At 26.7% G+C, this 14,763-nt stretch overlaps 2 protein-coding genes across 4 annotated transcripts in view; both read left to right on the top strand.

Annotated features, from left to right (window-relative positions):
• The window catches only part of LOC119671506 (putative leucine-rich repeat-containing protein DDB_G0290503), a 49,746-nt gene extending 39,596 nt beyond the window's left edge, over positions 1-10,150 (top strand). For all 3 annotated transcript variants that reach the window (XM_038082176.1, XM_038082178.1, XM_038082177.1), the window contains 5 exons: positions 136-3,443; positions 5,573-5,736; positions 5,824-6,027; positions 9,427-9,693; positions 9,761-10,150. In XM_038082176.1, the coding sequence (XP_037938104.1) occupies positions 136-3,443; positions 5,573-5,736; positions 5,824-6,027; positions 9,427-9,693; positions 9,761-10,068 (4,251 nt within the window). In that variant the 3' untranslated portion in view covers positions 10,069-10,150. The remainder of the gene's footprint in view (positions 1-135; positions 3,444-5,572; positions 5,737-5,823; positions 6,028-9,426; positions 9,694-9,760) is intronic.
• The window catches only part of LOC119671504 (mucin-5AC-like), a 531,335-nt gene that overhangs the window by 127,664 nt on the left and 388,908 nt on the right, over positions 1-14,763 (top strand). The window lies entirely within an intron of this gene.

Below are 14,763 nucleotides of genomic sequence, written 5' to 3' on the forward strand. Positions count from 1 at the left end.
AAAGCAAAACACTATTCTTTAAAATCATTAAAATTATAGTAGAATACGAACCATTACTATAAGAACTACTATGCATATATTCAATTAAAGTTATAATTTCCTAAACATTAAAAAATTTAATTTTATTATTTGCAGGATGAAAATGCACAGCTTGAAGACAGTTGGTGCTGGGAACCAGACAATATCAAGCTCGACACTCGTCACAGTTCGGAAACCTCAAGCGGCAATGGCAACGATTTGGTTAATGTTACATTGGAAGATGTGTCAATGGGTAATGCCACACAAACAGCGCATGCATTACAGTTGCGTTTGGAGAAATCGGAAGCAGAAAATAAAGATTTGAACACTGCATTAGAGGAACTAGATGAACAACATAACCTAGCTATGCAAAATGTGCTTGAGTTAAAAAATGAATTGCAAGAAAAGCTAAACGTTGTAACTACAAATTATAACATCCTTAAGGAAGAGCAAGCCGATAAGTTTATATGTAGTGAGCTTGAGTTAGGAAAATTGAGGAAAGAAATTGAGAAACTTCAAGGCGATAATAAAACATTAACATTTGAAAGAACCGATATACAAAGAAAAAATGAGGATTTGGTGCAAATGTTAAAGATAAATGAAGAAGATATGTTAGATTTACAAACTTTATTAGAAAAGAAAGGTCAGGATAATATTGAATTAATAGAAAAAGTTAAAATTGCCAATAAAGAAACAGAAAAATCTGAAGATGAACGCACAGAATTATTGCAACGACTTGAACAGGTATTGAAAGAAATAGAAGAGTTGAAAACAATAAAAGAAAAGAAAACCTCCGAATCATCCTCTAGCTCGATGGGTAAGCAAAGCGAAGATGAGTTTATACTAGTTGGTAAAAGTGATACAAATTCCTCTGGTCCTACAACACCCCCAACAAAAGAGGAATTGAAGGATAAAATTGTACAATTGGAAAATCGCGTATCAGAACTAACGTTGGAAAATGGTAGCTTAGCATTGAAATTAAGAGATCAGGAAATACCAAACAATTTACAAAGCCTACAAAGTTTAGAGGAGAAATGCGAAGCACAAGCAGAAAATATAAAAATGCTACTAGCAGAACAATTAGAGGCACAGGAGAAAATTGATGATCTTAAAGAGCGAGCAGCAGAGGCTGTTATTGCACAAGAACAACTTAAAATTTTAACAGAAGAAAAAACACTTCTTTCAACGGAATTGAAAGAAAGTAAGGAGAGTATAAGTTCATTGCTTGAATTAAAGCAACGTTTGATTTTTTCCGAAGAAGAAAAGGAAGCATTGCAGGTAGAATTGCAATCTCTACGTACAGCACAAAAACGTGTTACAGAATTGGAGTGTAAAATCCAACAATTGACGCTTGAAAATCAGAAATTTAAATTAAATGCGGAAGCGGAAACAGAAACATTGAATAATAGTGCGGAACTTGAAGATAGACTTAGGTGTTTAACGACGGAAAATGAAAGTTTGCGCACAGAATTGGAAAGTATAGCACAAGATAAATTCCGTCAAGCGATCGCAGAAGAAAAGCAAGAAATTACAGATCTGGATGCAGATGAGGAAGAGCCGTTTAAATTAGAGAAATTCCGTGATGTACTTGAAGTGTATGTAAAGCAAGAGACAGCTTTGAGCTCTGAGGATTCTGTAGATAGAGCTTTCAAATCGTTACGAGAGAAGCTTTGGAAAATTGATGCTTTAGAAAAGAGTCTAGCACAAATGTCTGAAGATATGATTGATCTACAAGATGCAAAGTTAGTTTGGGATCATGAAAAGAAAACTTTAGAGGCAGATATTTCTCAATACATTTTACAGTGTGATGAGTTAATGAAAAACAATGAAATACTACTAAACGAATTAGAAAATTATAAACGAAACAAGCTAGAGACTATATCGGAAAATAACGAAGAAAATATTGTGCAATTGGAATCACAACTCGAGGAGTCTATTAAACTTAATACTACCTTAGAGAAGGAGTATGTTGACTTGCGTGATAAAATCAGTGAATTAGAGCATGAGAAACTAGAATTTGCTGAACAAATAAAAACAATGGAAAAAATAGAGGATGAACTTAAGCTGCAAATCAAGGATTTAGAATTGGAAGTAGAAAATTATGAATTGGAGAAAACAAATTTAGTTTTTGAAATGAACGAATTAAAAGCTGAGGATGATAAGGAACAGAAGTCTGCACAACTACTAAAGCAAGTTGAGGATAAAAACGAAAGTTTGGAAAATCAGTTGAGTAGATTAAGTAAAGATCATGCAGATTTGGTTGCTGCGATGCAAGCACAGAAAACTGCTTTGGTCGAATCAAACAAATTGCGAGAAACTTCTGAAAATGAGTTAAGTTCGCTTAAACGACAAGCTTTGCAAGAAGAGCAGAATAACAAATTGGCAATTGAAGAGCAGAATAAATTAGTAGAAATATTGACACAAAATTTTGCGGCTAGTGAAGAAGAAAAAAGTATTCTTAAGCAAGAATTTTCAGCTAAGGATATTATAATCGAAACGTTGAGGAAGGAGTTAAGTAATAAAGATCAATATCAAACCCAATTCAATAATGCTGAACAGCAAAATCTGGAGTTAAAGCAAAAAATGCAGGAAGACTTAAAAAAATTAGAGGAGTTAAGAACAGATCTACACGAAAAGTCTAACCAATTAGATGTATTACAGCAAAAGTTTGAAAATATAAAATCTATAGAAGAAAACACCATTAGCTTGTTTGAGTTTAAACTACTACAAGAAGCAAAATATTTGATAGAAAATCAGTATGAAGATTTGAAAAAAGAATTTGAGTTACAAAGAGCAACACTGGAAGAATTGCAAACTTCTAAAAAAGATTTAGGAAGTGAAGCAAAGGCTTTAGCGCGTATTGCAGAACTTGAAAGTCAACTGCTTGATACAGCAGACTTACAAAAAACCATAGAAACATTAAATTATGAAAAAGGAGAAATGATCAAAGCACTGCAGCAAAAACATTCCGAAAATATGCAGTATTATATGGAAATACAGCGTCTTCAGCCACTTGTACAACAGTTGCAGCAGCAACAACAAGAAATGCAAGCAGCCATTGCAGCTCCAAAGACATGTGAAAAGTGCAATACACTCGAAACAAATATAGTTGAGTTGAAAAAACAGGAGGAAAAATTACAGGACCAAATTAATTTCCTTAAAGAAAAATCTGATATTCTAACTACCAACTTACTGACGGAACAAACCAATCAGAAGCTTATACAACAAGAAAAGGCCGAAGTTCAAGAACAGAATGCAATGATACGAAAAGACCTGGAACGCTTACAGAAACATTTATTGGAAATAGAAGAAATGCATACTCAAGAAACAATTGAAATGGAACGGAAACTTAATGAAACAAATGCAGAGATGTGTGCTTTACAGGACGAAGTGTCCAAATCCAGCAATGCCTATACGTCTGCAAGGTAAGTTACTACTACTACTTAGTTTACTAATAAAATAATTTAAAATATGTTGCAAAAATAGAGATATCTTGTTTGATATTGAAATTATGACTGCTTATTGGCTAGATATTTGTTTTCTTCACACTTTTTTCCATTTTGAATATTTAAATTCGTAATACACCAATTTCCAGAAATCATTCTTTATTACAAACCACAATTACAATGCTAGGCTGAGTAAGAATTCTGCTTGCTGGGTCTGTTACTGACTTAAATTAACAACTAAAATGCCCCTGATTTACGAAATGTGGTTGTCTATTGCAATTGATTCAAATATAACCCTCGTAGCTGAAAACCACAAAAGTAACTCTTTGTGACTACCACATTGTGGGCTTGATATTTCCCATTAAAAACTTTGATCAATTCAATTCTTGCGACAGCCACTTAGATTGCTTCAAAGTCTTTGTTTGTTTTGATATATAGACTATAAAATTATTGAATAGAATTGTTTGCATCTGTACGTAAAATAAAGGCAATGGGTGTACTGCCCGGAGTTCACTAAAATTTATTAAGGAATCAAGATGAGTCTCAAAATAGGAGTGTGAGTACATACGACTGTCGTATAACCTAACCTTTTGCAAATGTATTATAGTATTTTCTAAGTCATGATTGAATAATTATTAAAGGAATTTGTTATGTTATTTGGTCCTGATTGTGAATAATGCTGTAAGTAAAGGGTAGACTCAGGGGTGGTTTGCTGGATTCCGTTTTGCAAATTTGGATGTCAAATATGCGTTTTGCTCTGTCAGTCCTGAAAAAAAATGTTGAAATTTTGCAGATGATATGGCAATCCGACATGTAAGCTGTCATTGCTGCAGTACTAAACATTAAACACATGATAGTTTGTAATAATTTATATAGAGTTGGGTAACGAAACGCGCTCGATTTATTACATGAATGAACGCGAACAAATTTGATTGACCGGATTATTATCAGTGAAACACTACCTAATAAAAATGAATCAAATACGAGAATATCTAATTTAACCGAAACATCAAATGTTGGTAACACTCCATCTACGACTTTAAAGTCTTAAAACGACGGAAAACAATGTTATGTTGAGTATTTGGCAAGATTGAAAGGGAATTGTCTATTATGAGCTGCTCCAACATGATGCAACAGTAAATGCGGTCCTCTACCGACAATTCAAAGAAACAATTAAAAAAAAGTCGTCTGAATACCATTTGTTTCGGTATCTGCAAAAATCACGTGGACTAGATGCTTTACGAATGGAATTATGAAGCTATCCGAAAAATGTGAAGAAGTCATAAAGGATAATTTCTATATATACTTGATTAAAAAAAGATTTTATTAAAAAGTTTTTATTCAAAAATGTACCAAAAAACTACGTCTACTTACTCATATCATACAATATAATATGAAACCTTATCGAAATATGAAATTCGTTATGTATTCCCGCCAAGACTTCTTTCTCTTTATAAAAACGTTGTATATAAAAATCCACATACCTTCATGCTGTTGAATAAATAATACAGTTCTACTCACACACATAGACATGAAGACATACCTTCACAACTACAAGTGACTAAAAAATTATACACACCTGTAGAAAGGTGTAAAAAAATGTTTTAAATTAAATTATCACTTAATTACCGGCAAACAACGAGCTTCGCATTCTGCGGCGCAAAGTGGGTGGCCAACGAAATGGAGACATTACCAATATTGTATGCCGCCATATTGTCGACTATATAAATTTTTTTATAAATAGACATAACGTTTTGCTATTACTGTAGTTGTTGTAGTTGTTGTAGCTGTTATTGTTTCCTTATCATTTTTAAGCCTTTCGTTAAGCTTTGTCACGACACCAACAACTAACAACGCGGGGCATAGAAATAAAAAACCCAAACAAAAAAAAATAGAACAAAAAGCGTTTAATGTCGAAAAATTGCTGCAACGAATGCGCATTAGTTGCGCCGCTTCGAAATTAGAACACACTCACTTAGCTTATTCCACCACAAATTGGTAATAAAATTTATTTTATTTATATTTATTGTTTCTGTTTTTTGTTACCATTTTTTCACCAAATTTTTTTTTTATTTCTATTTTTTGTATTTGCCTTATTATTGATTCAGTATACGAGCCAATCAACACGCTGAAACACTGCAGGCGCAGTACGCTTTGGTGATACAGCAACGTGATGAGTTAGTAGCGAAGTTGAGTTTAGCCGAAGACAGAGAGTTGAAAAACCAAGCGGCGCTGTGCAATCTACAATGTGCGTTGGAGCAGTTTCAAAATGGTGAGTTTCGTGTTCAAATTAACCACCATAAGCGCTATAATTGACGATATTTTTAATTTTAATTGTCTTATTTTATTAACATTTCAGATAAGGAAAGCGAAATCAAAACTGCAACTTTACGTTTACGCAAAGACTTACAGAGGGAAGCAGAGAAAAAAGTACAACTTGAAGTTGAAATATCTAATTTAAGCCAAAATCTTTCCGAAGCTAATGAGGGGTTACTTGCTGCTTCTCGTCTATCTGATCAGTTAGAATCTTCTAAAGAAAATATTGCCTCCTTGAGAGAAGAAGGTAAGTTTGTTGAGATTTTAGATATTTTTTAATCGTTTATAATCGTTGATTTGTAATTTTAACTTTAACTAACACTGAAAAAATGTTTTTTTTAATACTTTTACTTATCACAAATAACAAATAAATAATCGTTACTAACAGTTTGGATAATGCTAAGATTTATGTTCATAACATTTGACACGCGGCATGCTTTCGTTATGTTTGAAATTAATATAAAAAACTTTTGCAATAAATTTTTTAATATGAAATTTGATAACCTTACTTTCCACACTAATTCCTAAAGGTAAATATCAACTGGTAATTCTGATCATGTTAGGCACTCGGAATTTCAGTTGGTATGCACTTTTTTGAATTGTACTTATACACCGCCACCGTCACCGTCACCGAAACCGCCATCATTACCAATACACAAACACTATGATGTGATCTGATCAACACAAAAGACAACAAAAAAACAAAATTGGCATTAATTTAAAAAAAAAAAATTATAAATAAAAATATTTAAAAAAATTTTTTTTTAAATTATTTTCACAAGAAAACAAAATTAATATGTTTTTGAACATTTTTTGTATTACTTTAATATGCACCATTAATTAAAAATAGCTTTGATGTTTTTTTATTTATTTTTAATTTTTTTAAACAATTGCATTTTTATAATTAATTTATTTTTCATACAAAAAATAATTTTAATTGTTATTTTAATAGTTTATTGTTTTAATGACCAAAAATTTTCAATAATAATTTTGTTTTTTTTACGGACTAATTGGTCAATAGTTAAATAATAAACTTTTTGAAAAAATTTTATTTGTTTTTAAAAGATTTTATTTTAACCGATATTTCGACTATAATATATACTCATCTATAGTACACTGATGATGACTATAGATTACAAGACAATTATCGGTGAAAATAAAATTTTTTAAAAACGAATAAAATTTTTTTAAAAAGTTTATTATTGAACTATAGACTAATTAACACGTAAAAAAAACAAAATTTTTATTTTATAAATATAGATATTTTATAATAACTATGATTTCATATTTAATATAATTTTAAAGTATTATTACTATTAAAGTAATAATTATATTTAATATATATTATAATAAATAAAATAATTTTTAATAAATGTGTAATAAAAAAATATTATTACTAATGAAATTATCGTTATTATTTATATTAAATTATAAAATATTGTAATAATTAGATTATATAAACCAAAAAATAATTATACATACTTATTATTGTGGTTTATAATATTATAGTTTAATTAACTTGAATTTAAATATGACAAAAAACTGTTTTTACAACGTCTACACTAGCTAGAGTGTAGACGTTTTACTCTTACGAAGTGAAAGAGTGTAATCAAGATTATTTGTGTCGTGTGAACGCAGAATTTTTTAGTTTTATATATAACTGGTTCATAGTTAATTATTATTTTGTTTATTAAATATTTTTATAATTTATTGGCTTATATTTTATCTTAGTTTATGTAATTTGAAATAATTTACTTCATATTGTTTAAATAATTTTAATCATTTTTTAGTTCTATATATTTTCTTATTTATTTTGTTATTTGCTTATTATGTATAATTTATTTTAATTAATTTTTTATCGATGTTTTGTGTATTACCTGTTTTAAAATTTTTGCAATATTTATTTGTAATTCATATTATTTATAATTTTATTTCATTTATTATATGTATGTATTAATTGTATTTTACATAGTTATAGATGTATATTCTTTCTCTTTATTTATACCACTGATCAGAATTTTTCATATAACTTATACGTATTATTCCATTAGATTTATTTAATGTTATTAATTTTGCTTCACAAATAATTGAACTGTATTTCATAGAACTGTATTTAAGGACTATTTTATTTATGTCTCACATATAAGAGACCAACAAACCCATTAATTAATACATGTAGTTAAAAAACGATAAATATAGTTCTGTCAATTCGGCATGTAGGTATATTGTAAAATCCTCTTTTATACATCAAGTCTTTTCAGTAGACATTTTGGAACTTATGTCTTCATTACGAGTATATAATCCTGTTATGTGTATTTCTTCAGAATGATTTTCAGTCGATAAAATATAATTTCGATAAATAATTTTATCACTGCTAATAACTATTAATAAAAGGTAGTGGTAACATTTGCTTTCAATGCTTAATTAAAGATATTTTATAATCATATAATAGATGCCACTGCTTCATTCTGTGTATCAACTAAAGAGCACTAATTACTTTTCACTTCAATTAACTTCAATGTTTTTAGTTGTACATAGCTTTTATACTTTCTTAAATAATATATATAATATGTTTCTACTGTCAATAAAATTAAAAATTTAATATTTAACAAATATTATTTATTAATATTTATTAAATGTATACAAATATTTTTCAACTTATTGTATATATATATATTAATTTCCACGTATGTCTATGCTTTTTTATTCTATTTGCTTGCTTAAATGTATTGTTTATAGAACCATTTTGTATGATAATTATTTAGTATATTGTTGATATATTTTGTAATTTTTATTTAATTTAATTGAAGTTTTTATTTATTATTATTAATTTCGTGCTTGATGCGAAATTGGGTAATCTCAATTTGTTAACGCGAGCGTATTTGATAACGGCCACTCACGTTACATCTGGAGATTGCCCGAGATTGTATCTCTTTCTACATTTTTGTTATAATTTCTTAGTCAATATAATTTCTTCTTGAGCTTCAGTTTTTGTCCTAGTTTGATATATTTATGTAATTAATAATTTTTTTTCCTATATATCCATATTCAAAATTGTTTATTATTATTTTGGTTTTTTTTGTTTGGATATTTGAAATAATTTCTACTTCATTTTGATAAAATGTGTTTAGTTTAATTAGCTTTTTTTAATATTTTTAGTATTAAATAAATATTAAATTAAAAAAAAAATACTTTAAATTTTTTAAAAGTTAGTGCATGTCGATCGTTGAAGAATAAAATAAAAATATTGAACAAAATTGCAAACACTCCTGTATAAAACCCAACCACTGAAACCAATTCATATAGCACCATTTACTGCATATGCATTAACTGCGTGCATCTGGCTGAGTATTACATCAGGTACTGGTTTTTTTTTCCTATTACCAGTACTTATGTCATACTTATCTAAATGCAACGTATAACCCTGCATGTTGCAATGCTGCATCAACAACGTTGGAATGCCATCAGTAAGATGCCAAATAATAATATTAATTTCAATAACTAAGTTAAATTTAAAAAAGTGCTGCAACCGTGTTATGTTGATTAATTATAAATTGTTTAACATGTTTTTATATGATAAGCAACTGATTCAACATCATATAGACTTGATAATAAAAACAAATATAATTATTTCTTATTTACACAGTCGAAATAATAAATCAACAAAAACTAGCTTTGGAACAAAAGCTTAACCAAAGTGAATCGGGGCAAACGGATAAGATCGAAAAGAGTCTCATTAAAAGCTTACTTATTGGATATGTGGTCAGCGCTAATCCAAATGATAAGAATCAAGTTCTGCGTATGATTTCTTCCGTTCTAAACTTTACACAAAATGAATCAGATAAAGTTGGTCTTAATAAACAGCAATCCAGTTGGCTTGGTTCTATATTAGGCGGTGGCAGTAATCAACCAGGTAAATTGTGTATTTAAATTGTGTTAAATGATTATAAAAAAAATAAAAAATATTTTATATATTTTAGGAGGTACACATTCCAATGAAAATTTAGTAGAGGCTTTTGTACAGTTTCTAGAAAAGGAGTCTCAACCCAGAGCTAATCAAAATAACTTACCCAATTTATTAAATATAACACAAGCGCAACATGCGTCAAATATATCAGGTGCGTCGTCTCAAGAAGCCACTCGTCGCACCTCTACCTCAAGTAAAAGTGGCACCACACCTGCACCAATACCCATACAACCTATACAATTAAATTCAACAATTTTAGATGAATTTCAACCAAATCGAAATTCTAGTACGATATTAAAAGATATTCTAAGTGACTCATGATTATTGTGAATTTAATGTATAATTTTATTTTTAAACTTTTAACTAAAATTTAAATGTGCTATTTAATTTTAAATACTGTCTTTTTTTTTCGTTGTAAAATATATTCGTGAATTTATTATTTGTTCTTGTAATTCGTTTTTCTTTTGTTAATTAATTATTTTGTTGCTTTCAATATAATTTTCTTATATTTGTGTTGTTTTATTAACTGTAAATAAATTGGTTTATTTCTCAAAAATTAAAAATTCAGATACTAAAACGAAAATAATTGTGATTATCTATAAATTTCTAAATATTTATTTACTAAGTATAATTTGTATAAACATATTTAAGCACATTATATTATATATAATACTTGTATTAAATGTATTTTGCATAAATAATTATATAATATAAAATATTATATATACATATGTACACTACTACTTCAAATAAAAATTAATAAAAAATTACAAAAAAAAAATTGTAATTATTGTAGTTTAATTTTTATTAAAATATTGAAGATTTATTTACACAATAAAATAAGTGATTTTAGAGCGGAATCCTTTACATATATATTTCTTCCAAAGTTATAATTTTGTTAGAATCTCATCTGCCATCTTTTAATTCCAGTGTGGCATAGAAATGCACTATAATAGTAATCTTATTTCACAAATTACTTTGGAGTGTTGATAAAAACATTAAGTTAAAAGCTTTGAAAATAATTAACTATATGTTCCTATAATGAAAATTATTTTGATGCACATTTCTTTGCCCACTATTTTAACTTTTACTTTAAGAGGTCTCCATTACTGTGCCCATTGCTATCAGTAAATTCAAAAACTTTACAATTTTTGAACCCAAAATTCTGGGTGTCAAATCGTCATGTATTCCGTTCATGCTATTAAGTTATGGAATCGGTTAAGATTTAGCAATTTGGTGCTAAGAGCTATATACAAACTAATTGGAAACATTATTTCGGAAAGATTATTATAGAACCACATCCAATCATGTCAAAACTTAGTATCACGACTGGCAGCTGTCGAATATTGCGAAATGGGACAGAACAAATTTATCTGCTATCAAAGCAATTTCATTTTGCATATAATACAAATGATCATGTTAATAGCGTCGCGATCGGTAAAACCCTCCATATGAATTGCTTAAGACGAAGCTTTTCTTTTTAACATAAATACATCGATATCTATTCTAACGGAAATAATATTAACGAAGTTCAGTATCGACGTGTAACATAATAACTGCTCTTTATACCGAATCAGAGTCTTCTTCAAGATCACCTTAGTATTTTAATAAAATCTGAAATGTCTAGGAATGAAAGACACGCCTTCCGTGAGGCATAAACTATCCATATCCACGTCCCATATACGGCAAGGACTGTGAGTATATAGCTATGAACTAACTTCTAACTTGTTAATTATTAATTATTATGTAGTGTATTTATATATGATTATTATTTATATTTTATATATAAATGCTTACGAGGATTTATTATAAATATTTATTTCATTTTATAATAACAATACTAATTGAATAATAATACTAAAACCGTAAAGTATTGTACATTTATTTTTTAAGCTGTACTTAATTAAATTTAGTACATACTTGGATTCGCGTAATTTAAATTTAATCATTTTTTTTCTTCAACTTATTCAATAATAATATTTATTAAATGTAAGTATTTATAAATTATAATGTGAAGTTAATTAAATTTATTATTATTATTTATTAATTTATTATTAATTTTATTTTATTATTTTTTCTAAACGTATTACGGCAAATTCGCTTTTGCCTTCATTAGGACAATTCTTAATATGAAGTTAATATCTTAAATGAAGTTAATTTTAAATTAATTTACTTATTGTATTTATATATATATGGATTAGCTTGAAGAAAATTCAATGATTATATATAGAATATTATATATTATAAAAACAAAGTTTTTAAGCTTCTGAAATTTTATAAAATGATTACATTTTTAAAATTTAAATCAGAACTCCTCAACTGTAATGAAATAAAACAACAATTTTCTGTTTAATGACATTTAGAGCATGCATTTTATATATTTCATATTTTATTTGGTTTTAGTACATAAGTTTTAATAAAAATAATATTTATTTTAAGGTTGACAGTAAATTATAAAAATAATGAAATGTACATACAGTTTGTTTATATGTACATTCGTTTTAAACTTTTATAAAATCTTTTTTTATTATTATTTGTTAATTAATATGTGTATTATTAAGTAATAGTTTATATAAAATAATTTACAAAATTCTCTTAAAATAATATATATAATATATTAACAAAAATGTACAAGATTCTTAGCAAAGCTAAAAGGGAATTTTAACTATTATAAGAAAACAATTAAAACAATTTGGCTGTAATAATAATTTAAATTTTTTATTTGTGCCATAAATACGCTAATATATCATCTCTTACTATACAAATACAGTTTGATAAAATTTTCTATATATTTTAACAAATACATACATAGATTTATATATATCTATAGAAATATATATATTTAAAAATGTTTGTAGTTTATTCATATAAATAAGTTAATTTAATAATTTTATTATTTTTTCTTAAAATTTAATAGGTGCGGTTTTTAGTTTCATAAAATTTTGTAAAAATATATATAAAGTATCTCAAAGTTTGTGGATTGTGTGTTCAGACTAATTAAAAATATTTCTTAATAGTATTGTTTAAATAATATACATAGTTAACACTGAATATCTGCAATTTAATAGTTTTTAAATAAAATTTTACTTATTCTACTTTTTAATAGAAAATAAGTCAGTTTACACTAAAACAATGTGAATAATTACAAAATATTTTTTTAAAGTCTATGATTTCAGTATTTAAATGACATTGTCGTTATATTTTGTTTTCTTTTTTTGTTTTTCTTTTTCTTTTGTTATATAAAATTTCTAAAAATATAAGTTACAAAAAGCTGAGAATTAATATAAAAAAAATTCAAATTCTTAGGTAGTGTTCGGAATTGTATTGGAAGCAGTTTATACAATCAATTTAATATTTTAAGTATTTTATTTTTTTATCAAATCAAATATTTAATTTTTAATAGTTGAAGTTTTAAAAACAATTCTTTCATATACCGCCAAATAGAATATTAGATATTTGGTTCATGCACAGCGGTATCGTGAACAATAGTTAAGCAAATGGGAGCAAGGGCTCGATCATATCCCAGGCACCACTTGTAGAAGGGTGTCAAGGGTGTCTAAGCTAAGTACATTCTATATATTATAATTATACACGTTTTTTCTCGTCTCCCGAACGCCACTTATGCTCCCGTTGAGACTGAAAGTGAGTCCAAAAAATCATTTGATCAAAAATTAAATTTTTTAATTTAAAAATACTGTTAATATTACCCACTTTTCTATTTGAAAATAGCTTTCTTATCATAGGATATATAATTTTAATTTTTTACTTTTCTATAAGTAAAAAATTTAGATTTACAATTTAGAGATTTGTCAAGTAAAAAAATTTGGCAAGTTAAATATATTTCAAAAAACTTGAAGATTGGTCTTTGTAATGAAATGTGACAAGAATATCATTCTTTGCAATTAAAATTAATAATTATAATCTTTGATTCTAAAAATAATTTAAGTGCTTTTTAATTAAGTACATATATTCTTACAACTTTGTATTGACTATGTTTTTTAAAAAAGCATAAAAAATTGTCTTTTATGCTTCTATGCATATTTTTAATTTAATTTATATGTTAATTATAATTAATTGTTTTCATCATTTCATTTATGTTTATGTTAGAAACATTAATTATTTTTAAAATTTGTAAAAAAATTTTGTTGCGTACAATATGTAAAAACGTATAAATAATTATTATTTTTTTTTTTGTATTATATATATTTATTATTTAATATAATTGGAAAAGAAAACATTTAAAGCAACATTTATATATAATATTTTTTCAACTGTGTTATATAAATATTTGTAGTTAGTTATATATGACTATACCTTAAATGCGTATACTTCGCCCATATGAGCCTACAACTTGACACTTTTGTTTATTTTTCAATTTCAAGCCTAACGCAGCTCACTTCTATCTTTATATATTAACATCTTTATATATTCTATACTATTTTAAAAATCTATCACATCATTTCCAGCAATATCGACAATCAATACATTTTGTTAATTCATTTGATATATGAATTGAATTGAATTTATTTATTTTTTTTCTTTTCGTAATTAATATGAGCCATTAATAGGTGTAGTTCTAAAAGTTTTCAAGGCAAATATATTGGGAATAAATTTTTTTTACAATATATTACTTTGCATTTTAAACTTTTAAAACTGTATTTATTTTTCTTTAAAACACTAACAAGTTTTCATATATATATATATATATATATTTACTTAAAATTTCTTTTTAAGTTATATTAATATACTTTAGTTTAATTTCGAATTAAGAAGCTTGTCTTGATTTGTTCCGTTTTATGATTTTATTTCTAGGTATGGAAAGAAAATATAAATGATTTCTAAACTACAGATTCACTGATCAGAATACTATATATATGTATTAAATTGATATTATATTCATTTGTTAAAAAATGTATTTTCAGTGATTAATACACAAATTGTACTTAAGAAACCTAGTAACATTTCGCATATGGATATAGAGCTATTTGGCTTTTTCAAAATACTAAAAATTCTTTC

The sequence above is a fragment of the Teleopsis dalmanni genome, chromosome 1, assembly GCF_002237135.1.
Source record: "Teleopsis dalmanni isolate 2A chromosome 1, ASM223713v2, whole genome shotgun sequence".
Lineage (NCBI taxonomy): Eukaryota > Metazoa > Arthropoda > Insecta > Diptera > Diopsidae > Teleopsis > Teleopsis dalmanni.